This window comes from Schistocerca nitens, chromosome 6 (genome assembly GCF_023898315.1).
Source record: "Schistocerca nitens isolate TAMUIC-IGC-003100 chromosome 6, iqSchNite1.1, whole genome shotgun sequence".
In the NCBI taxonomy this organism is placed as follows: Eukaryota; Metazoa; Arthropoda; class Insecta; order Orthoptera; family Acrididae; genus Schistocerca; species Schistocerca nitens.
In genome coordinates this window covers 45,987,420-46,014,464 of record NC_064619.1, presented here as the reverse complement: position 1 = coordinate 46,014,464, position 27,045 = coordinate 45,987,420, and the positions used below count along the sequence as shown (strand labels likewise).

General features: G+C 40.8%; 1 protein-coding gene across 1 annotated transcript in view; it reads left to right on the top strand.

The window, feature by feature from the left end:
• The window catches only part of LOC126262791 (protein madd-4-like), a 362,890-nt gene that overhangs the window by 55,780 nt on the left and 280,065 nt on the right, over nucleotides 1–27,045 (top strand). The window contains exon 5 of the mRNA XM_049959614.1: nucleotides 7,583–7,658. Within this exon, the coding sequence (XP_049815571.1) occupies nucleotides 7,583–7,658 (76 nt within the window). The remainder of the gene's footprint in view (nucleotides 1–7,582; nucleotides 7,659–27,045) is intronic.

Below are 27,045 nucleotides of genomic sequence, written 5' to 3'. Positions count from 1 at the left end.
GACACTTGAAAGACCAGGTGTACCGCCAGAATCCAGAAACAATTGAACAGCTGAAGCAGTACATCTCATCTGCATGTGAAGCCATTCCGCCAGACACGTTGTCAAAGGTTTCGGGTAATTTCATTCAGAGACTACGCCATATTATTGCTACGCATGGTGGATATGTGGAAAATATCGTACTATAGAGTTTCCCAGACCGCAGCGTCATCTGTTGTTGACAATTGTAACTACTGCAATTTCGAAAGTTTGTCTGCCTGAAAATGTACTGTTGTCCCAAGCATATTGCAACAAACGGTGTATTTCTATCGCTGCTCATTTAGTTTGTATTGCCGTTTCAAATATACCGGTCATTTTTGAAACACCCTGTAGGTACAAATCGGTGTGTGTAGGGTTTCTGTATACACTGTGTTCCAGCTTGCCGTCAGGTTTCCGTTTCACCAGGACGTCAAGAAACGGTAGGGCACCATCCTGCTCCACCTCCATCGTGAACTGTACGTTGGGGTGCAGCGAGTTGAGGTGTTCGAGAAATTCATTTAAGCTGTCCCGTCCATGTGGCCAAACAACGAACGTGTCATCCACGTAGCGGAAGAAACAAGTTGGTTTTTGTTTGGCTTGTTCTACTGCCTTCTCCTCGAACTGTTCAAATTGGAAATACGCCGGGAAACTTTAATGTGTGTGAAATCTTGTGAGACTTAACTGCTAAGGTCATCAGTCCCTAAGCTTACACACTACTTAACCTAAACTATCCTAAGGACAAACACACACACCCATACCCGAGGGAGGAATCGAACCTCCGTCGGGACCAGCCGCACAGTCCATAAGTGCAGCGCCTCAGACCGCTCGGCTAATCCCGCGCGGCCGGGAAACTTCAGATCAAATATCCGGATAATTGGATAAATCACTAAAACACGTCATTTCTTTTTAAAATGGACAAAACTCATGTAAGACAAGAAGACGCAGCTAAAATGAAAGGATACACGGGCGAACATACCAAATCGAGTCATGTTCCAGTCAAGAAAAGAAAATGGGATGACTCAGCGTTCACAGAAATTTTTCGCTAAGTAGTGGACGTCAAACATAAAATAGCATAAAATAACACAGAACGCTGCTATGGTACCTAGAAAGGTCGAAAGACAAAAAGAAGAAATTCCTAATTAGGAAGGTAAAATACTAACAGATTCTACTCAGATTGAGACTCGAACTCGGGACCTTTGCCTTTTGCGGGAAAGTGCTCTACCAACTGAGCTACCCAAGCACGACTCACGCCCCGTCCTCACAGATTTACTTCCACCAGTACCTCGTCTCCTACCTTCCAGTTTTAATCTGCCAGGAAGTTTCGTATCAGCGCACACTCCGCTGCAAAGTGAAAATCTCATTCTGGAAACATCAACCAGGCTGTGGCTAAGCCATGTCTCCGCAATATCCTTTCTTTCAGGAGTGTTAGTCTTGCAAGGTTCGCAGGAGAGCTTCTGTAAAGTTTGGAAGGTAGGAGACGAGGTACTGGCGGAAGTAAAGCTGTGAGGACGGGGCGTGAATCGTGCTTGGGTAGCTCAGTTGGTAGAGCACTTGCCCGCGAAAGGCAAAGGTCCCGAGTTCGTGTGTCGGTCCAGCACACAGTTTTAATCTGCCAGGAAGTTTCATATCAGCGCACACTCCGCTGCAGAGTGAAAAGCTCTTTCTAGATTCCACTCACTTTGAGTAACAGTATCTGGTGAGCTAACCTGTCCCCACACACCAAAAAAGTGATCAAAAACCGACCATATATGATCATCTATGGGATTACGCATTTTATACTTTACCTGAAACTATCTCACAGCAGCTATGTAAGCTGACTCAAGACCAACCGGCGCCTATTCCTGTTTGGCGCTCGCTTACAGGCTATAGGCGATACAGGCAGATTCCAAACGAAAAAAGAGTGATAGGAAGAACAAATAACAGCAAATAAAAATGTCAATACGTTGATGAAAATTACTCAACAAAGGATTAAAAATAAAAATAAATAAATTTAATCCAATAAATCGTATAAAAATAATAGTCATTTTGATAAATATTTAAATAAAAAATTATTTGTTTATGACCTCACGAGACTCAAACAGACAACCTTCAGCTGGTGAGGACGGTTTCTTAACCACTACGCTACGCCACCACCTCATATTACTGCATTATATTTATTACTCTGCAGACCCAGTCACAATGACGATCTGCTTGCTGCCTTCAAAAAGTTCGTTCTTATGCAATGTCTTGTGAAGCTTACCTACTGTAGGCCGATCTCTCCGATGACGGTAACTGAATATGTCACGCTGAATCGTCTCTTGACCGGGAGGATCCATTACTGTTTAGCTACTGCTGTGTATTTAATGCACGTATTCTGTAACCACTACTGTGTGTGTATTTTTGTGTGTGTGGTTATCATGTCTGATTAAACACGAAATAAAAGGGGCAGACTCAGGATTCAGGAACCAAACACATCAAGAAAGAAAGCTGGACAAGGAATTGGAAATGTACTGAGCATTTGTTGTGACAGTTTGCCAACGGCGAACAGTTTGAGTGCGACGTCGAGCGCTCCTTTTGGAGAAAGACAGCTACAATCCGCGAAGTGTCTACCAATACATAATTTTAATCTGACCATAGAGTTAGTTCTCTGTGATAGGTAGGACGGCTACCAGAGCGCGTTACTGTTTTGTGTTACACTACTGGCCATTGAAATTGCTACACCACGAAGATGACGCGCTACAGACGCGAAATTTAACCGACAGGAAGAAGATGCCGTGATATGCAAATGATTAGCTTTTCAGAGCATTCACACAAGGTTGGCGCCGGTGGCGACACCTACAAAGTGCTGACATGAGGAAAGTTTCCAACCGATTTCTCATACACAAACAGCAGTTGACCGGCGTTGCCCGGTGAAACGTTGTTGTGATGCCTCGTGTAAGGAGGAGAAACGCGTACCATCACGTTTCCGACTTTGATAAAGGTCGGATTGTAGCCTATCGCGATTGGGGTTTATCGTATCGCGACGTTTCTGCTCGCGATGGTCGAGATCCAATGAGTGTTAGCATCATATGGAATCGGTGGGTTCAGGAGGGTAATACGGAACGCCGGGCTGGATCCCAACGGCCTCGTATCAGTAGCAGTCGAGATGACAGGCATCTTCCCCGCAAGGCTGTAACGAATCGTGCAGCCACGTCTCGATCCCTGAGTCAACAGATGGGGACGTTTGCAAGACAACAACCATCTGCACGAACAGTTCGACGACGTATGCAGCAGCATGGACTATCAGCTCGGAGACCGTGGCTGCGGTTACCCTTGACGCTGCATCACAGACATGAGCGCCTGCGATGGTGTACTCAACGACGAACCTGGGTGCACGAATGGCAAAACGTCATTTTTTCGGATGAATCCAGGATCTGTTTACAGCATCATGATGGTCCCATCCGTGTTTGGCGACATCGCAGTGAACGCACATTGGAAGCGTGTATTCGTCATCGCCATACTGGCGTATTACCCGGCGTGATGGTATGGGGTGCCATTGGTTACACGTCTCAGTCGCCTCTTGTTCGCATTGACGGCACTTTGAACAGTGGACGTTACACTTCAGATGTGTTACGACCCGTGGCTCTACCGTTCATTTGATCCCTGCGAAACCCTACATTTCAGCAGGATAGTGCACGACCGCATGTTGCAGGTTCTGTACGGGCCTTTCTGGATACAGAAAACGTTCGACTGTTGCCACGGCCAGCACATTCTTCAGATCTCTCACCAGTTGAAAACGTCTGGTCAATAGTGGCCGAGCAACTAGCTCGTCACAATACGCCAGTCACTACTCTTGATGAACTGTGGTATCATGTTGAAGCTGCATGTGCATCCATCCAAGCTGTTTGCCCATGCGTATAAAAGCCGTTATTACGGCCAGAGGTGGTTGTTCTGGGCACTGTTTTCTCAGGATCTATGTACCAAATTGCGTGAAAATGTAATCACATGTTAGTTCTAGTATAATATTTTGTCCAATGAATACCCGTTTATCATCTGCATTTCTTCCTGGTGTAGTAATTTTAATGGCCAGTACTGTATTACAAGCCATTGTAGGGTATAAAAGCGGTGTGCACGGCATCAGATGTTGACGGATCACTGTTAAGGACACGGAGATGTTGCGAACTTGGGTGAGACAGCGTTATCGGCACCCAGCACAGTTTGACAGGGGATTCATTGCGTGTCTCCATTTGGGCAGCTGGTAGAATCGTGCAAATCTGTGGGGCATTTGGATGTCACAGGGGCTCGATCTTGAACTCCGTGTGAACGTGAGGACAGGCAGACTCGTCGTTAGGGTTCTGGTCGACCACTTGTGGCCACTACAAGCGAGGATCGCCATACTGTGCACTACGCACATCGTGACGCCTTTACATCTGCTCCTGCCATTCGAGAACAGATAATAGACTCACTGCAACATTCTGTGTCTTCCTGCACCGTTGATAGAGAATAGCAGAAGCAGGACTAGAGAATTACCGTCCCATGCACAGACTGCCGTATCAACACAACACAAACGGCGGCGCCTGGAGTGGTGACGCGACTGGGAAGCATCGACTACTGATGAATGGCGTCGCATTGTGTGGAGCGATGAATCGCGGTTTCTACACTGCCCCAGGCGACTGTAGTGGGCAAGTGTGGGGCTAAGGGGCTAACCTGTGGAGAGGTCCCATTCTTTCAATGAAACACAGAAGTGTTACTCTGGGCATTATGGTGCAGTCAGCTATCGGTAGTTCACAGTTGGGAGCGACTGAGGGAACTCTGACGGACATCCTGCGTCCTCATGTATTACCTATGTGACAGTATCGTGGTGCCATTTTTCAACAGAGCAACGCTCGTCTACAAGTGGCACGTGTCTCTACAAACTATCTGTGTGGTGTCGAGGCACCCGGATGGCCGGCGAGATCCCCACATCTATCCCAGTGCCATTATCCAGAATATCACGGACCAGTTACTAAAGGTTGGGGACCAGTTTGCTTCAGCAGAGGATACAATGACTTTATGACTTCAGTCCCAGCCGAATCAATGCGTACGTCAAAGTCTGAGGGGCACGACGTCATACTGATAAGCAGGCTTATGTTGCCATTCTTTGTAAATCTGACTCATTTTGATAATCACTGAAATAACATCACAAGCCCCCTCAGGCCATAAAATTTCATTTCGTTTCCTCGTCCCCTTCTGAATCCGTTACATTTCTGTCGGGTAGCGTTAAACTAGACGATTATGTAAATAAAAGATACTCGAGCAGTAAAGTAAAGCCACTAGCATTCAAAACACTTGATTACGAATAACAGACCAACTAGTTCTAACGACCGCTGCAAATGGAGAAAGATTAGAGAGATTAGATTAGATTAGTACTTGTTCCATAGATCATGAATAAGACACTTCGTAATGATGTGGAACGAGTCAGGTTAATAAGTTGTGTCTATACAAGATATTACATTACACAAAATATCACATGACACTTAATAATTTTTTTTTTGGGTGGGGGGAGGGGGGGATTACCCACTTACTATATCCGAAAATTCATCTAATGTGTAGAAGGAGCTGCCATTAAGAAATTCTTTTAATTTCCTTTTAAATGCTATATGGATATCTGTCAGATTTTTGATGCTATTCGGTAAGTGACCAAAGACTTTTGTGGCAGCATAATTTACTCCCTTCTGAGCCAGAGTTAGATTTAACCTTGAGTAGTGAAGATCATCCTTTCTCCTAGTGTTGTAGCCATGTACACTGCTATTACTTTAGAATTAGTTCGGATTGTTAACAACAAATTTCATAAGTGAATATATATATATATATATATATATATATATATATATATATATATATATATTGTGAGGCTACAGTGAACATCTCTAGCTCTTTAAATAAGTGTCTGCAGGATGATCTTGGATGAGCTCCAGCAATTATTCTGATTACACGCTTTTGTGCAGTGAACACTCTTTTACTCAATGATGAGTTACCCCAGAATATGATGCCATACGAAAGCAGAGAATTAAAATAGCCGTGGTAAGCTAATTTACTGAGATGTATATCGCCTAAATTTGCAATGACTCTAATAGCATAAGTAGCTGAACTCAAACGTTTCAGCAGATCTTCAGTGTGTTTTTTCCAGTTCAACCCCTCATCAATCCCTACACCTAGAAATTTTGACTGTGCTATTGCAACCCTTTTGTAACCCGATGTATTTCGCAAAACAGTTTTAACCATCCCACCCTGTATACATAATTAAGGTGATAACAATGCAGATGCACACCAAGTTCAAACTCTTACGGGAATCTGCGAGATGGCGCGAGTGATGAGGCTAATAAGGAGGGCCACTACCTCAGTAGTGTGTAGCATAAGTTGAGAAACTGGGTCTGACGAGAGGCGTGCTAGAGAGTCCTCGCAGTTGCGGTGACCACTTGTCCGGAAGGCGTAGTAGTCGACCTATCTGCCTTCGTAAGCAGGAGACTTGGGTTCGAATCCCAGTCCAACATAAATTTTCTAATTGGCTTATGTTTGAAAGTACAGACACCAGATACATAAAACTGTCTTAAGTTACATCTTATGCAGTTATCTCTCGTAAAGAAGACCTCCGCAATTACAACTTTCGAACAGGTACTAAATACATGAGCTAGTTAAGTACAGATGCAACTGTCACAAAGCTGCACTTCAAATAGATACAACTTTTTACGACCTAGTTGGTACAATACTGGCTCTCACAGATAAAAATTCTGATGAAACGACATTGTATTTAATAAATAAAGGATAATTACATCACAAAAGAACAGAGATATTCAAAAAAGTATGCACTTTTAAAGCATGAAAAGTGCCACAAAATTGCTATTGTTTACGGTATCGATAATGTTAAACGAAAATGCTACGAATCCAAAAGCTAATAGCTTATGCAACGTACACAAATTTAGGTTTTGACTACAGGAAACAGCCGCGTGGGATTAGCCGAGCGGTCTGGGGCATTGCCGGCATGGCAGCTCAGCGTGTTCGGTCAGAGAGCCGTTTGGCCTCTGTAATAAAAAAAACCTGAGTGGAAAGATCAACAAACGAACCTTAACGGACTTCATGTGACGTCCGGAACGACCAAACACAACGATCAACAACGAACAAAATGGAAAAAAAAGAGCGCTGCAGTCATAGACTGTGCGGCTGGTCCCGGCGGAGGTCCGAGTCCTCCTTCGGGCATGGGTGTGTGTGTTTGTCCTTAGGATAATTGAGGTTAAGTAGTGTGTAAGCTTAGGGACTGATGACCTTAGCAGTTGAGTCCCGTAAGATTTCACACACATTTGAACATTTTTGAACTACAAAAAACAGCATGTCTATTTTGGCCCAGGTATTTTGGACAGGTGTTTTCCGGAAAATATGAAAGGACTGACGGTAGGTTACAGAATTTTATAAGATTAAACAAGATTCCCGTTGTGGGCCACTACCTTTTTGGTGGTACTGGACGGCACAGCCGCAGCACGAAAGAGTGGCGCGAGGTAGACAGATGCCTCCGGTGTCGGTTAATTTGATTTTGCAGTCTGCACAGCAGCACAAAAGCGTTTCCCTGTTGCAGGAGAAGAAGAGGAGGCGCTTCCGGGACAGGACCACACGCAGCCCTTGGTGCAACCGTATCCGCCCACGGACGGCAGGTAAGAAATTGCTTAAGGCACCTACACGATCGTAACTCAGAGCAGTTCAGTTATACAGTAAAAGCTTTCATATGCGACGTTTTATTCCTAGGAAACATATATTTTAGGCCTATATTGCAGCCTTTAGCATTTCTTTTTTTTTTCTTTTTTACCAGTTTCGTTTCGTGCTGCATTAGACATCGCTACTGTGGAAATGAGTACCGCTATCGGCACTGAAATTATCCGATATTTACTGCTTCGGACTACGAATTCATACCAATTACTATACTGCTAACAATCGTTGCTAACAATAGGAGTGGTTGTAGTTTTCAATGCGAATTTAAGTACGTATCTTCTTTGTTCACAACGATGTCTCATGCAGCAGAAAACTGAACATTCGGCGTAATTTATGTCAAATATTACGACTTTAGTTCGAACATCCATATCCCATCGTGAAAAAAGAGGTTTTCCTCTTAAGTCGTGATGTATGGCATAACGAATAGATCGGCACAACTCAATCCAATAGAAAGCTTTCGCATGGCGCACCTGTTGTTTCGAAGTCTCTGCACCAAGTAAGGCCTAGATATTTTTCAACACGTTAAAAATATCGTTGTTTATCCCTTATGCAGATTCCATACTGTGCCAGTAGCAAAATACATTTAATAGGTTTTTTTTGTTAAGGTCTTGTACCCATACCATTATTAATGCTGACAAGGGAACCTCCCCATCGCACCCCGCTCAGATTTAATTATAAGTTGGCACAGTCGATAGTCCTTGAAAAACTGAACACAGATCATTCGAGAAAACAGAAAGAAGTTTTGTGGAACTATGAAAAAAATAAGCAAAATATACAAACTGAGTAGGCCATGTCTAAGATAGGGAACATCAAGGATAACGTGGGCTTAGAAGCGCCGTGGTCCCGTGGTTAGCGTGAGCAACTGCGAAAGGAGAGATCCTTGGTTCAAATCTTCCCTCGTGTGAAAGTTTTTCTTCCTTTATTTTCGCAAAGTTATGATCTGTCCGTTCGTTCATTGACGTCTCTGTCCACTGTAATAAGTTTAGTGTCTATTTTTTGCGACCGCACCGCAAACTTAAAGTTCGGAAAATATTCATTGACCTTGTTATTGAAGTCGCGAGCTATATTTGCTGGATTCATATTGCCCACGGAATACATCTCACGTATTTAATGCACTCCCGTCCAAAGTAGCGAACAGTCAACTGCCAGCCAGGGAGCCTCGTTAGCAGGAATACTCCTCTTCCGTGCGCTGTTGTCGACTGACGTCGTGTGTTTCGATGTTTGTTTAGGTGTAGCATTCTCATGCTACGGCGTAGTTACCTTGCATCGGACGGACGGACAGACAGATAATAATTGTCTGAAAATAAAAAAAATGAACTCTTCACTCGAGGGTAGACTTGAACCAAGGACCTCTTGAACCGCAGCTGTTCACGCTAACCACGGGATCACGACGCTCCTGAGCTGACTTCATTCTTGATGTTGCCTATCTTGCACATGGACTACTCAGTTTGTATACTTTGCTATTTTTTTCATAGTTCCACACAACTTCTTCCTGTTTTCTCGATTGATTTGTGTTCAGTTTTTCAAGGCCTATCCACTGTGCCAACTTATAACTAAATCTGAGGGGGGTGCGATGGGGAGGTTCCCTTGTGAGCTCCATTTTCTCGAATCTAATCCTAGTTGTTAAGTCGCAGGGTATTTCATCACAGACTAACATGTTCCTGGTGAAAGTGGACCGCTAACATTTCCCTGTTACCGGAACTGCTTCCATTGCTTTACCAGTCAAAGTAGATATTACCTCACTAACATCTTTCTGTAAGCAGTTGTGGCCTCAGCCCTCGAATGGCATGAATCCCGAAGTCATCTGCATGCTTTGAGAACGTTACAGGGCACCGTAAACATTTACGACTGACCATTGTGTGTAGGTTACAAGTATAGTTCTCAAAGAATGTATTTATAAATAGGCCTACTTTACAGAAGGTATATTAAATGGTGCTTTAGTTTGTACCAGTACTGTTCATGTGATGCTTTCATAATTTGTTATTTTATGGAAAAGTTTAACTTTGAATGACCCATTGTGTTTTCATCTATGAAAGCAAAGTGTACAAACATTCAAAAACTTCGCAATTGTAATGTCCTATGTGTAAAATAGGCTAGCCACAATTTAATTTTGTATCATGTTTACAGTTATTGTGGTTGGTTGTATGGGCCCTTGCTCAAAAGCCATTTCAAATAAATAAACCTTTGTTGTTTTTGACTGTGGTGCAGAATTTGCTAACCAAATACATTTTAACAAGGCATCACTCTCCAAAATCAAGTAGGCCTAATACTATCTTATCAAAAAGTGACACCAGGTGTAATTGCACAATGAAGTGTGTAACGCGCCAGTTTTCAACAGAAATAGGTGAGTTAAATCGGGATCAAAGAGATGAGAAGACTGTAGGTTTGTGCCACCAGCCAACCTCAGTGCCATTTTTAAAAAAGGTTCACTACACTCACCTAGGCAAAAGGTAGGAGGTTCTCCACAGTATGATCTACTCAGCTCAAAAACAGGAGATGTACATAATTTCTCCACTCAAAATAGCTGGAAGAGCTTATGTGATTGGGATGTCATCCAGACTTAGGAATATAATATTGCTAAATCAAAGATAAGTGGCCCCTATGCTAGTCCTTGAAAATACAACACCACATCTATTTGAAAATGTTTAGAATATGATTAATGATAGATGACCTGGGAGGCGGCAGAAGCACCCTCATGCCTGTAGTGTGTTTCTCAAACCACAGTGACACAATTTGTGAACATTATGATGCACTGTCTTGCTTGAAGATACATGTTACATAGGGGATGCTGCGGGCGAACAGACCAATGTACACCATTGGACATTACGGTCTTGTTTAGTTTACTGGTGAGAATTGATAGTAGACATATCTGTGCATCCATTTCATTCCAGGTAAATATGGGCTACACGAGATACAGCAACCATCTACCAGAACACTACCCTGCTGACAAGTGCATGTATCTTGTCACGTAGTTTACTCTGCTATCGGTGTGTTCCAACATGTACCAAGACCCACCAGTCCAAGCTATCTTTTTTTCTGTGCATCAAGTCTCTAATGCCAGAGATCCTGCATCCAGTCTAATCATCTGAATACAGATGCCAACCGTACCACCAAAATGTGATTATCAAGCTTTGAGAACCAATATTAAATGACCAATCTAGGAACATACTACAGTCTCCTAAATACCACTCCCATAAGGACAGTGCAGACAAAATTAAACTATGTAACATGAACACAGAGGCACTCATTCTGCCTGCAGCTGTACACAAATAGAAGGGAAGTAAACTTTAATACACAGTTCAGTCTGAATCACCTTCTGCTATGCATTTCACTGTGGTTTGCACAGTGCAAATGTACATTTACATTGTGGCATGTGAAATTTGGTGAGCAACGATATTCACTTGGGAGCTGGTTCTGGGTGATATTGCTCCTCACTGATTGGAGAGAACTTTGATGCACAGTGGTCCCTCTATGCAGAATTACAATCTGCAATCAGAATTATAATCTGCAATAGTCAAAAAGTCATCATCTACAGCAATTCCTCTCTTGACAGCCATTGTCCCTGAATCGATCTCCATATGGTATGTGAATGCCATTTTGGCTTGTGAAAAAACTCACTGATGACACAACCTCTGAGATCATGTTCCATGCATCTAGCATCCACAATGTGCCTGTGATTGAATATTCTCATATAATGTGCCTTGTCCATCCTGTTTATTGCTGTCACACCGGCAGCCATTTCTAGATCAGATGACATCTCAGACCACTGAAATTCCAAACTATTCAATTCAGTGGAACACCAGGTGCAATATGTCTCCAACACAGGATCTGTCTCGAATCTGGTTGCTCATGAGTGTATATGCACTTTTGTACTGAAATGAGAAATAACCAACCACTGCTATATGTACTCATCTCTCTCAAATGGCTTTTTCTCAGAACTGTAACTAGGAAAGAACAATGGGGTTTCTTTAGAATTAAGGCAGAGTCTTGAAATTACCGTGCAGCCACAGTACTTAGTAACTGCACTTACAGTTTCTTTGGCTTATCGCCAGTGACAGAATGCCTTATCTTTAGTAACAGGTTCTAATAATACCACCACTTGCAAAGCAGGTTAGAAATCGGATTAATAATGTTGCTCATGCAGCATATGTTCGCTTTATTGGGCAACAACAAAGTTATTGACTGTGGATGGTATCACCAGAATGGAAATTATGAAGTCACTGTAAAAAAGTCATTAATTTTGGCACTTACCTTGAATGGATTCCCACGTAGATTTTGTCGAAGTTGTTATGGCTCATCTTGTTGATTCTAGGGTGATTCCACTTTGACCGCTAGAAGGTCCTGATCTGTATTTTAGCAATATTTGAAGACCTAACAAATGCGTTTTTCAGGAAATTCTTAATGATCAAACAATCCCAGATCAGAACAATGATATGGTAGAAATAATTTTTGACTTGGTGTTCACGATCCACATTTTTATTAAACTTCTTCTTAACTGTCACATTATCAAGAAAACAGTTTTGTATCAATCTTCATATATTTAATTTCCACTTTAATCAAACACAAGGCTTGACTGTTCTTTTACAAAGCGAAATAACAACTTAACTTCTGCAAAGTGAAACAAAGACTGCTCTGTGTGCATTCGCGCCAAAAGAGTTACAAGTAAGTCAAATATTATGACAGTCTCACAGAAATGAATACACACAAGAACCATATCACTGCAATATATCGATACATCGGAGTACCTAAACATTAATAAAACCAAATGTGAATATTGTCACAAAAATATGTCTGTTACTTTGCAGAAAAATAGTACGATATTACTGGTATCGAGAACTGGGGTTGGAGTGCCGTAATGGTCATGTAAATAAAGAACCATTACAAGGTGAAGCTGGGAATTTCCTTAGAGTCTAAATTCATTACATTGGGAATGAAATCACTCCACTGTTGCTGTTGTGAGTCTTCCATGAAGTTCAACAATGCTACAGTACTTTGAATTTTCCAGCGAATGGATGCACAGTTGTGGCTGAAAGGTATAATGTAGGGCTATATTCCCCATACACAGTACAAAAGCCTTTGCATTGTTTGTGGCCGAGTCTACATTTTGGCTTTCATATACTCTATAAAGCAATTATTTTCATAATTACAATTGATATTAGCAGTTACATCCACAGCTGGACCATTGCCATGTACACATTCAGCATACAAATGTGATAATAACTGTGACAGAGTGCACACAAAATAACTTGGCCTTTACTGGTGCAGATGGGAGGAGGAAACAGTAGTGCCGGGAGGGCAAGGGGCCTTGTGAATGGCCACCACATGGTGTGGGAGGTACGGTTGAAGAGCTAAAGCTTACCACAAATGCATATTCCGCATAAGTTGTAAGCTACACCTAGCAAATTGCATTAACAGGTTATATCAGTATGGCCAATAATTTGACAAATATAAACATTCAGAGTCAATAATTTCTCACTAGAGTACCAAAAAAGAAATCCTCACATAAACAAGAAATCAACCAAAGCAAAACAAGTCCAACCACCTGCCATTAGAAGAAAATCTCCTAAAACAAAAAGGGGGTAAAAAATATAGCATAGTGGACAGTATCACTTACTACAACACTAGTAATTTAAAATAAAGGACATGTGTCTTGTTGAAGTTATGTACTGTCCTCTGATAACCTGTTCATCAATATTACCAAAATATAAAATCACCTTCTGCATTTTTTTGTGATGCAGTGAAGGCTTGGGAAGTATTTGTAGTTGTTTCTCCCTGTTCTTTATTACCTTTACTGTGTGACTGGAATAGCTAGTGGTTCCTGCAGCCCTCTCAAGCAGACTTGACTTTTGACTCATGCTCTGCCTCTTCAGACATAGATTTAATGAGACTGCTTATAGTCGCACATGTCATGTTATGAAGGCCTCTCCCTGAACCTACACTGCACAAAGACTGTGTTACCAGGCCATGTAGTAAAGAGGTAGATGTGAGAACATTCAGAGCACACAGGACAGAAGGCTAGAGGCAACTGAGGCAGCTGCCCCTTTGAAACAAAAGGATGGGATCGCCCAACTCTTAGGACAAGAATGTGTTTGTGTGCAGAGGCCACATTATTCTACACAAGTTACACCAAAGTAGGTCCTCCTTTCAATAGTAGGAGGGATAGAAATTTGACTTATTATTGTATAGAATTAAGCAAATTGAAAAACAGCTGAAGTTGTTAGAAATGAGGCCTCAGAAGCTGATAGGGTTCCCACTAAATTATGTACTGAAGAGCAGGAGAATTAGCCAGTCTGCTACAAAAAGTGTGTCCTAGGTCACTGAAACATTGGAGTATCTTGTGTCATTGGAAAAAAGGTATGGATCTGTCTAAATAGAGTAACAGTACCAACACACAGAAGTACAGACCAATCTGTCTGCTCTAAAACTATGGAATAATTTTGTATAAATTGTTCACAGCAACCTAAATGTGGGCTTCCTAGTTCTGGTTTGGTGAAAGCTGGTAGGCTTTGGGCTACAAGTGTTTTGCATCCAACCGCTGCCAACATTTGTGAAATTAATGTGCAGTAAATGTGTGTACCATAGCCATTTTATAGTGATTGTCATGTTGTGTCATATCATGCTGTGCCAAATCAATAAGCTCATGTATAGTGCAAGCACTGCATGACAAAATCTTGGAGACTACTTCCCTTCCACACTGCCTGTCCTACCTCAGTAGCTGGGGGTCAGTGGGCAGAGCTGCACTGCTCGCACATCTCTGAGAATTCATTCAGGACACTGTGAACAAACTGTACTTCATACGAGGCTTTTGGAGATTCAACAGCTCATCTTTATGTTGCAATGTGGATACTGAAAGCACTGGTAGTGTGAAACCTAGCTTGTTCTATTTGTGAAGTAGATGCAAAAGAGTAGGTAGTGGAGCCATTAATGTTGTCATATTCCTGGGCTTCCTAAACAGTTTCCCACCATTTCCTGTTAAACAGAATATGTATTTACACAATGCAGAAACATTTAATTTGACTGTATGTCCTCAAAAAAAAAACCTGTCTGTCATTCATAACAGAGAAGACATTATCAGACGTGAAAGTAGCATGCCGTGTATCTCAAGGAAGTCTGATAGTTCTGTTATTGTTCACGATATATCTCTATGACCTGGCATATAATGCCTATGGCTCTATGACACTGCAAATGATGCAGTTGTGTACCAGGAGGGGAAATTGTTTAAAAATGATGATGAAATGCAGAGAACCTGTAGATGATTAACTGTGGCAGCTGATCATAAACATAAATAAATGTAATCTACCTTAATGCACTTCAGTAGAACAAAAGAAGAGATATCATCAGACTGCATGATTAACAGTTCATCACTTGAAGCAGCTACAACTATCATATGCCTAGAAGTATCTGTCTGGGGCAGTTTAAAATGAAATGATCACATAAATCAGTCCCTAGAGAAAGTAGATGTCAGAGTAGAGAAGTAGTCTGCATATAAAACCCTTGTCTGATCCAATCGTATATAATGTCCATCAGTCTCAAATCTGCATCAAGTTAGATAAGGCAGTGATACAGACAGAGAAATTTCAAAGAGATACACAGTGAATAATGGGTTGGTTTAGTCAGCATTCATTCATTCATGTGGCCTTCAGTCCTGAGACTGGTTTGTTGCAGCTCTCCATGCTAACACTTGGTTCAAGAATCATAAAAGAAGGTTGTATACCTGGAAGAATCCTGGAGATACTAAAAGGTATCAGATAGATTATATAATGGTAAGACAAAGATTTAGGAACCAGGTTTTAAATTGTAAGACATTTCCAGGGGCAGATGTGAATTCTGACCACAATCTATTGGTTATGAACTGCAGATTGAAACTGAAGAAACTGCAAAAAGGTGGGAATTTAAGGAGATGGGACCTGGGTAAACTGAAAGAACCAGAGGTTGTAGAAAGTTTCAGGGAGGGCATAAGGGAACAATTGACAGGAATGGGGGAAAGAAATACAGTAGAAGAAGAATGGGTAGCTCTGAGGGATGAAGTAGTGAAGGCAGCAGAGGATCAAGTAGGTAAAAAGACGAGGGCTAATAGAAATCCTTGGGTAACAGAAGAAATATTGAATTTAATTGATGAAAGGAGAAAATATAAAAATGCAGTAAATGAAGCAGGCAAAACGGAATACAAACATCTCAAAAATGAGATCGACAGGAAGTGCAAAATGGCTAAGCAGGGATGGCTAGAGGACAAATGTAAGGATATAGAGGCTTGTCTCACTAGGGGTAAGATAGATACTGCCTACAGGAAAATTAAAGAGACCTTTGGAGAGAAGAGAACCACTTGTATGAATATCAAGAGCTCAGATGGCAACCCAGTTCTAAGCAAAGAAGGGAAGGCAGAAAGGTGGAAGGAGTATATAGAGGGTTTATACAAGGGCGATGTACTTGAGGACAATATTATGGAAATGGAAGAGGATGTAGATGAAGATGAAATGGGAGATACGATACTGCATGAAGAGTTTGACAGAGCACTGAAAGACCTGAGTCGAAACAAGGCCCCGGGAGTAGACAACATTCAATTAGAACTACTGATGGCCTTGGGAGAGCCAGTCATGACAAAACTCTACCATCTGGTGAGCAAGATGTATGAGACAGGCCAAATACCCACAGACTTCAAGAAGAATATAATAATTCCAATCCCAAAGAAAGCAAGTGTTGACATATGTGAAAATTACCGAACTATCAGTTTAATAAGTCACAGCTGCAAAATACTAATGCAAATTCTTTACAGACGAATGGAAAAACTGGTAGAAGCCGACCTCGGGGAAGATCGGTTTGGATTCCGTAGAAATGTTGGAACACGTGAGGCAATACTAACCTTACGACTTATCTTAGAAGAAAGATTAAGAAAAGGCAAACCTATGTTTCTAGCATTTGTAGACTTAGAGAAAGCTTTTGACAATGTTAACTGGAATACTCTCTTTCAAATTCTGAAGGTGGCAGGGGTAAAATACAAGGAGCAAAAGGCTATTTACAATTTGTACAGAAACCAGAAGGCAGTTATAAGAGTCGAGGGGCATGAAAGGGAAGCAGTGGTTGGGAAAGGAGTGAGACAGGGTTGTAGCCTCTCCCCAATGTTATTCAATCTGTATATTGAGCAAGCAGTAAAGGAAACAAAAGAAAAATTTGGAGTAGGTATTAAAATTCATGGAGAAGAAGTAAAAACTTTGAGGTTCGCCGATGACATTGTAATTCTGTCAGAGACAGCAAAGGACTTGGAAGAGCAGTTGAACAGAATGGACAGTGTCTTGAAAGGAGGATATAAGATGAACATCAACAAAAGCAAAACGAGGATAATGGAATGTAGTCAAATTAAATCGGGTGATACTGAGGGGATTAGATTAGGAAATGAGACACTTAAAGTAGTAAAGGAGTTTTGCTATTTGGGGAGCAAAATAACTGATGATGGTCGAAGTAGAGAGGATATAAAATGTAGACTGGCAATGGCAAGGAAATCGTTTCTGAAGAAGAGAAATTTGTTAACATCGAGTATAGATTTAAGTGTCAGGAAGTCGTTTCTGAAAGTATTTGTATGGAGTGTAGCCATGTATGGAAGTAAAACATGGACGATAACCAGTTTGGACAAGAAGAGAATAGAAGCTTTCGAAATGTGGTGCTACAAAAGAATGCTGAAGATAAGGTGGGTAGATCACGTAACTAATGAGGAGGTATTGAATAGGATTGGGGAGAAGAGAAGTTTGTGGCACAACTTGACTAGAAGAAGGGATCGGTTGGTAGGACATGTTTTGAGGCATCAAGGGATCACAAATTTAGCATTGGAGGGCAGCGTGGAGTGTAAAAATCATAGAGGGAGACCAAGAGATCAATACACTAAGCAGATTCAGAAGGAGGCAACAGGTTGCAGTAGGTACTGGGAGATGAAGAAGCTTGCACAGGATAGAGTAGCATGGAGAGCTGCATCAAACCAGTTTCAGGACTGAAGACCACAACAACAACAACAACAAGTACATCACCCTTGTATAGGCCCTCTATATACTTCTTCCACCTTTCTGCTTTCCCTTCTTTGCTTAAAACTGGGTTTCCATCTGAGCTTTTGATATTCATACAAGTGGCTCTCATTTCTCTGAAGGTCTCTTTAATTTTCCTGTATGCTGTATCTATCTTACCCCTCGTGAGATAAGCCTCTACATCCTTACATTTGTCCTCTAGCCATCCCTGCTTAGCCATTTTGCACTTCCTGTTGATCTCATTTTTGAGACTTTTGTATTCCTTTTTGCCTGCTTCATTTACTGCATTTTTATATTTTCTCCTTTCATTAATTAAATTCAGTATTTCTTCTGTCACCCAAGGATTTCTACTAGCCCTCATCTTTTTACCTACTTGATCCTCTGCTGCCTTCACTACTTCATCCCTCAGAGCTACCCATTCTTCTTCTACTGTATTTCTTTCCCCATTCCTGTCAATTGTTCCCTTATGCTCTCCCTGAAACTCTCTACAACCTCTGGTTCTTTCAGTTTATCCAGGTCCCATCTCCTTAAATTCCCACCTTTTTGCAGTTTCTTCAGTTTTAATCTACAGGTCATAACCAATAGATTGTGATCAGAATCCACATCTGCCCCTGGTAATGTCTTACAATTTAAAACCTGGTTCCTAAATCTCTGTCTTATCATTATATAATCTATTTGATACCTTTCAGTATCTCCAGGCTTCTTCCATGTGTACAACCTTCTTTCATGATTCTTGAACCAAGTGTTAGCTATGATTAATTTGTGCTCTGTGCAAAATTCTACCAGGCGGCTTCCTCTTTCATTTCTTATCCCCAATCCATATTCACCTACTGCATTTCCTTCTCTCCCTTTTCCTACTGCCGAATTCCAGTCACCCAAGACTATTAAATTTTTGTCTCCCTTCACAATCTGAATAATTTCTTTTATTTCATCATACATTTCTTCAATATTTCATCATCTGCAGAGCTAGTTGGCATATAAACTTGTACTACTGTAGTAGGCGTGGGCTTCGTATCTGTCTTGGTCACAATAATGCGTTCACTATGCTGTTTGTAGCAGCTTACCCGAATTCCTATTTTCCTATTCATTATTAAACCTACTCCTGCATTACCCCTATTTGATTTTGTGTTTATAACCCTGTAGTCACCTGACCAGAAGTCTTGTTCCTCCTTCCACCGAACTTCACTAATCCCCACTATATCTATCTTTAACCTATCCATTCCCCTTTTTAAATTTTCTAACCTACCTGCCCAATTAAGCGATCTGACATTCCACGCTCCGATCCGTAGAACGCCAGTTTTCTTTCTCCTGATAATGACATCCTCTTGAGTAGTCCCCGCCCGGAGATCCAAATGGGGGACTATTTTACCTCTGGAATACTTTACCCAAGAGGACGCCATCATCATTTAACCATACAGTAAAGCTGCATGCCCTCGGGAAAAATTACAGCCGTAGTTTCCCCTTGCTTTCAGCCGTTCACAGTACCAGCACAGCAAGGCCGTTTTGGTTAGTGTTACAAGGCCAGATCAGTCAATCATCCAGACTGTTGCCCTTGCAACTACTGGAAAGACTGCTGCCCCTCTTCAGGAACCAAACGTTTGTGTGGCCTCTCAACAGATACCCCTCCATTGTGTTTGCACCTACGGTACGGCTATCTGTATCGCTGAGGCACGCAAGCCTCCCCACCAACGGCAAGGTCCATGGTTCATGGGGGGGGGGGGGGGGGGTTAGTCAGCATGACAGCATCAAATAAATACCCCTATGCAAAAATCTCTAGTGTAAGAAGTTACAAGAAAGATAGTGTATATCACAGAAACTCATTTTAAAAACTTCTGTATGAGTCAAGAAACAAATTACTTTCTCAAATGAAAAACATATACAAAGGGCTTGATAGTAAAATTAGAGGAGTTTTGTCTTACTGAATGTATTACCCACAGATTTTCTTTCTACTTACCACATACAGATGCAAAACAAAAGAGGGAAGTGAATCTAGTACATTATGTGTCCTCCATAAGCTTGCAAGTGGTGGTTTGCAAGACACAAATATAGACAGAGAGATGGGCACAGGTAACATATTTTTAGACCATATGTACAACAAGAACCTTTGTTCAGAAGCAATGGAATTGGACACAGGATTCAAAGTAATGAAGTACTGAAACAAGTACCTAAGTCCATGTGTTTGTGCTCTACAACAGAATACATTGGCTTGAGTATTTTTCCCCCTCTAGGTAAAAGTTCCCCACCCCGTGACCCCCTCCACTCCTTCCTTCTACCACAATACCAGTGCAACTAAACTCCACCAGTTGAAACCCACTTTCCATCACACATACAGTTCTCCTCATCCATTGACTAACATCTCTTCCTCCTAACTTCCTACTTCTTGTATATATTCCATGGCTCTCTTCCTCTCCTCCTGTGGCCACTGTTAATCTTCCTTTTCACATGCATCTTTCATATTGTTAATGTCATGCCCTTTCTTCTCCCTAACTTCCTACTTCTTGTATATATTCCATGGCTCTCTTCCTCTCCTCCTGTGGCCACTGTTAATCTTCCTTTTCACATGCATCTTTCATATTGTTAATGTCATGCCCTTTCTTCTCCCTTTTCTTTATCTTACATCGGTATTTTTCAATTTTGTGGTCTTGCTATGATATTTTCTTATGTCTGTTCCTTACAAATCTTGATTCTTATATTTGATGTATGTGTTTAGTTCTTCCAAATTTCCATTCTTACATTTGATGTATGCGACTTTCATATCTCCCATAACCTGTAAATTTTGCGTATTCTATATTTTCTTTTTCCTTCATCTATAAAATTGAAAGAGCTGGAGCTTTAATGTCTCTTGATTTTTTTTTAAATTTTAGCCATTCTCTCCTAGCTTTTGCTTTTGCAAGTGCCAAATAATCTAAATAATAATGCTTCTGTTTTACCTCATATAGTATAGACTTTAATTTTTAAATTCTGTGAGTTTTCTTAAGAGTGAACTGTTACACAGATTAAAAAACTCACTGACATCGCAATGGATCAAGAGGAGGCTCGATTAGATTATACTGTTGTTATAATTTTCTCTCCATCTGTCACACACACACACACACACACACACACACACACAATGTAGTCCCCCCCCCCCTTCCCCATTTCCCCACTCCTGCATCCCCAACTAACCAAAAATCTTGTATGCTTAGTATTCCTTTATGCATCAAACACTGTTGAAGATTCTTTTGACTGTCATCAAAGTGTATCCAAAATAATGTATGTATGCTTGTATGTACACTAGCATGGTTCTCAATTTCAAGTTTATTGGAACAAACACAATACTGGTGCAGTTTCAGTAAATTACTACTGTATTTTTTTTCTTTCATTTTCATTGCAGATAATTATTGAGCAGCTAAGCTTCATTTTTGCTCGAACACTTTATTGTTGGTGCCGTGGTGCATATTATTAATTCTTCTTTTATCTGTTAGCCAAAATGCTATGAATTTATAGCTTTAACAAAGTATGTATTCACAGCATTTCTCTTATTGTTTTCAAATTTATGTACACAATAGTGATTTTTAATTTGTGTTGCAGTTTTAATGTATAAGCTTTGCAGTTTTGTTCAGTAGCAGTATTGTAATTCTCTGCTCCTGTCCTGTTGATTCAAATGCACTGTAGCTTTAACCTGAAACCTTTCTTCCATTGTGATTTTCAGCCATTTCAAAATGTTCTTTGCGTGCGGTTGGTTGTATTTGAGGTACAGTATATTAAATTATCATGGCCTGTCTAATGCTGAAATCATTCACTTCACGCAGTTTCTATAAGGCACACTGGTTCCCATTGCAGCACCAGCCCATTTGAAGAAGAAACACAAGTATCCATTCATTCCCAAGTGGCACTGTTCCCTGCTTTCATTAGCTCACTTTCCCTATTTGCATCTTGTGAGACATGACAACCCCATGAGGTAACATGTCCGCATGTTCATTTTCAATTAGACATCATTTTTCTGGACATTTTCTGCAAACAAGAATGTGAAGAGGGCTGGAATGTATCTTCCTTTAGAAAAGGCATGACTCAAAACACCCCTTACATTTCATTATCCAATTTTGGCATGGATCATTCTAATAACTTTTCTTTCAAGCAGTTTTGTGACAGTTGCTATAATGAAATTCTGTGAACACATCTTCATCAGTTGCATATTGGCTACAGCAATGGTGAAGCAACTATTACTTTTCCCCTTTTGTAAAAGTAAGTTCTGTACAGCAATTTTTAAGAAACTTTTGTAGACGCTTATTGACTTGAGCTTACTTTCTTTTTAACTTTGTCTAGAGCTGCAGTACATATGCTCGTTTTGAAAAACAGATTATCCAAGAACTCTTTTCGACTGCTTTAGTATTGAATTGACAGGCAATAGATTTCTTATATTTTGTATCTCCAGCAACTTTCAAACCACCACTGAATTACCAAACAACTGGCAAAATGTAGTAGGTACTATTTCAGAGGTGGTGTTGGTGCAAATAATATTGTAAATGAGCATTATCATGAAAATCGAAAATTGTGGGTAGACTGTATACAGTGATTGGAGGACAAACCACCACCAACTTTTTAGAAAAAGTTATAACAAGTGGCAGTGAAGAAGACAAAACCTAAACATTAATACTGAAATCTTACTATTCTTAAGAGGGGGAAACTTAAAAAATTTGAAGAATACATGCTTACTTATTATGCCTTGATGTTTTGGTACCAAGCTAATGTGTGAAATTTCATATAGTATTTATATATTTAGAAAGTTATTTTGGTTCAATGTAAAATCTAAATCATGATTATGTTTCCCTGCTTTTTCACAAACAGCCAAATGAAAAAATATGTCTCTTGAGTGAACCAGACAGAATTCAAGATTTAAATGAATCTCTACAGCAAACAAGTATATAGTTCCTCTATAAATTTGGTAATGATAAATCCCAGTGGAATGTAAATAACTCAAGGAGTAAAAGTAACAACTCACTGAATAATAGACATATTGAGTCATCAAAAGGCACCTAAAAAAAACGGAGAACATAGCTAGTCCTCAAGCAAATCTAGTTTGTGGACAGGAAGGGGAAGTGAGATCAGGAGAAGGGTACACTGCAGTGAAGAGGGTGTGAGTGCAGAGCAAGTGTAGTTTGGCCCATGGGTGGGGAGACCAATGCCAGGTGGATTATGAGATCAAAGGATGTATTGCTGGGACAACTGTTATCTAAATAATACAGAAAAGCTGGTGTTGGGGAGAATAAGACAGAGGACACAAATTGAGAAGCATCCGTTGAAACTGAGCATGTTGTGATCAGCAGTTTGTTCCATCACTGGGTGATGTACCACCCCTCCGCTCCCGGCCAAAATTCGGCAATGGCCATCCATTCAGGTGAGCAGCTGATTAGCAGTTGTGCCTGCAGAAATTGCAGCAAATCTGGTATACAAGTTGACTGATTTACAGGTCACTGTGTCTTTGATTGGATGGGTTGAGCCTATGACAGGAATGGAGTAGGATGTGCTGGATGGGCGTATCGGATAGATCTTGCAACTTGGTATTCCACAGGGGTATCACCTATGTGCCAAGGGGCTGGGAATAGGTGTGGAATAGTTATGGACTAGGATACTGCTTAGATTGGGTGGACTGAGAATTACTGCATTGAGAGTGGTGTGAAGTATTTCTTATTTTGGCTCACAATGGTAAATAGTCAAAGCCTTGACAAAGGATATGGTTCAGTTATTCCAGTTCGGCTAGATTATGGGAGATGAGAGGGTGGCACTGATTTGCAGCTGGTTTTTGGGGGTGACTGGAGGAGTAGAGATGTGTGAGGATATGACACAGGAAATCTATCTGTCGACAAGGTTCATGAGATAGTGCCTGTCTGCAAAGACCTTCAGCATATTGTGTAAGGGATTTCTCATCACTGCAAAAATGCGCAGTTCACTGGTAGCCCATGAATTGTTAGTGGGCTTGTATGGAAAGAGTTATGAATGGAACCACCAGAGTGGTAAATGTCAACGTCCAGGAAGATGACACATTGGGCTGAGGAGGACTAAGTGAAGCAGATGGGAGAAATGATGTTGAGAATGTGGAGGAATGAGAATAGGGTACTTTTCCCATAGTTCCACATCATGGAGATATCAACAATTAATATGAATCAGACAAGGGGTTTGGGATCTTGGTTGGCTTGGAAGGTTTCCTGTAGATGGCCCATAACGGGTTGGCATAGGAGGGTGCCATGGCTGTGTCGTATATTTGTCTGCATATCGTCCCCTCAAGCAAGAAGTAGCTATGAATGATAGTATAATTAATTAGGTGTATAAGGAATAAGGTAGTGGATTTTGAGTTGAAAGGACATTCATACCACCATCCAACCATGACCCTCGCCAACTCCCTCCAGCACCTCCTGGATAGCTCACAGGAATTTCTTACCTCCAACTTCACTTTGCTCTCTTTTAGAAAGACACTTTGCAGCTATCAATGGAGGAAAGAACAGCCATCAACAACAGATCCTGATTAATTATACTTCCTGCAACCAGAGACTTTGCCATTGTCATGATGAACCATGGTGGTCACTTGACAGAAGGCATCAGTCAACTGTTTGAACAAGTCCTACCATAGTGATGCCATCCCAGAGGTCCAGCACAACCTCAAATCTCTATTCAAATCCTCAGGTTCATTCCAGAACTCCCCCCTCCCCTCCCTCAGCCCAAATCTGTCTCCCTTCTCACCACAATAACATACTCACACATACCTTCTACATGCTTCTCAAAATCGATGTATGTAACCATTCTGGATACCCCATTGTAGCTAGTTACTGTGCTTCCATTGACAGGCTCTCCAGTTTTGCTGACCAACAGCTTCAACCAATTGCCTGCAGCCTAGCCACCCAGTGAAGCAACATCCTTCTGAGCACAACAGGCCAATTTTCACTGACTGATTCACTTCCCACGCTGTCCAGATCCTTCCTCCCAACAACTTCTCTGAATTTCATATATGCATATTCTCCTTGCTGCACATCCTTTGATCTCACAACCGTCCTGGCCTCAATCTCTGCTAGCCTCCTGCTCCACACTTCTCTCCATCCCTACCCAGGATCTTAACTTCACTCGTTGTACTCACACACCCTCTTCCCTGCAGTCTCCCCTTCCTTTGCTCTACCTCTCTATCCCAATCCACTCCTCCATGACATTGTGTACTGCACAATGTGTGTGTGTGTGTGTGTGTGTGTGTGTGTGTGTGTGTGTGTGAGAGAGAGAGAGAGAGAGAGAGAGAGAGAGAGAGAGAGAGAGAGAGAGAGAGAGAGAGAGAGAGTAGCCGCCACTATTCAGTGGATGTTACCTCTACTCCTTATATTATTTAGGTTTCACCTGTAATTTGATCATTTGCCAATGACTACAGGTATTTATGACTGTTTTTGTATTATATAACTGTTAATGAAAATGCAGTGAAATGCTGTTGTGAAGTGAAGCTTGTCACTGTACATCATGTACTTTTATGGGAGGCACAATAGTGAAAGGCACTAAATCCATACAAGTGATTAACGTTTATTCATACTAATTTTTTTTAGTTTCACTCATGTGATAACAGTGGAATTCCATACATTTGAGAATCATTTCCATACATATTGGCATTAATAATTTTACAAATATTTTATAAATGTGCGATGACTGCCTTTCATTAGAAATATAATGAAAGGTTGAAATACATCTTCAAAAAGAAAAGAGGAGGGAAACTGCTTGCATTTACTTTCACCTCTCGTACTATTAAACTTTCTTTAGGTAAACAGAACACTATCTACAAATGTATGATGAAAACTTCCTGTAAATGGGCAAGAAGAGAAACATTTTTGCGGTTGCAATGTTTTGTAGAGAGAAGTACTATGCAGTTAATTTTCAGTCCATAAATATTATTATTAAAGTAGTCATGTCTGTGGTGAGGGAAACATGTTACGTGGGAAACATGTTACGTGGGAAACATAGTGTTGTGTTTAGTCACAAGGGTATTGCAAAACATTATCAACTGTAATAAACTGTTGAGTGTCAGCTTGGCTTATCATCTATGCATTGTATTTCAGTAACCTAGAGGTCTTCATCAGATGTTGTAAAAGATGATCTTATACATTCCCACTGCCTGGACCTCATCCAGAGTGTGAAGTTTTCATATTTGAGTTTGAATTCCAGGAACTGTCAAGCTCTTCACTATACATATTTTTCTAGAGCTTGTGCCAACATTCTAAAGCACATACCCAGGAGCACACAAGTGGGCTGCATATATAGCCTAACAGGGAATTGTGTTATTTACAAGTTACAACATAATTTAAAGAAAACACCTTGTATAAATACCAAACATCTTTATTTTTATCACCTTTACATACAAAATTAATCAGATTTATCTTTTTAACTGTAGTAAACGAAGAAATAAAAAACTCTTTAAAAAATCAATGTTCAAGCACCAGTTTGACGATGTTTACATCATTTAACTTCAAAAGTAATACTTATTAGTTTCCTGATTTCTGATCTTTTAATGGAACCAATAAACAGTTTTTCACAATCATCTTCACTCAGTTGGTATACATTCAGGGCACCAGACAGCCTGATGGTCGCTACAAATGCGTCTCATACCCCTGCTGCATTGTTTACACGTCCTACAATCATGAGACCTACTATAAAAAGAACATTGGCGAACTCCTACATGAGTAAGTGTAACAGGGCACATGGATTGTTCTGGAAGAAAGTCCAAGAAGTAGTCTGCCTTTGAGTCTGATAGCTCTGGGTATGTTTTGCTGCAATATTCGATGCTCAGTAGAAGTTTATTGTATTTACAGTGAATCCAACTTCTTGTAGGTTATTATGGTGGACAATTTTCATTTCAGGGTTGTTCATCTGATATATCACAAGACCATTTATGCCCACCATATTGACAAAATTGTAAAACATTGTGAGAGGCCATCATTGACTATTTCTAGTGATGTCATATTGTCCAAACATTTTATCATAAATATCGATGCCACACTTCATTTGGTTATAAAGTATGATGATTTCTGGTTTTCTAGCATCACCACTAACAGCATCGTTTTTTCATCATTGTGAAGTGTAGACAACAACAAAACTACTTTGTTTAGCTTTCGCACATAACTAACCAGTGTGCAATCATGTTGAAACTCGAAAAGGATTCGTTTATTTCACAGTTTTGTGTTGTTTTGAACAATTCAGGTATCCCTGGTTTATTATTTCTTAGCGTTTATATGGCCATAATCCTGTGTGCCAACAGCTTTTTGCATGCAAGAACACTAGTAAACCAGTTGTCCATAGTGATATTGCTTCCCAGGCCATA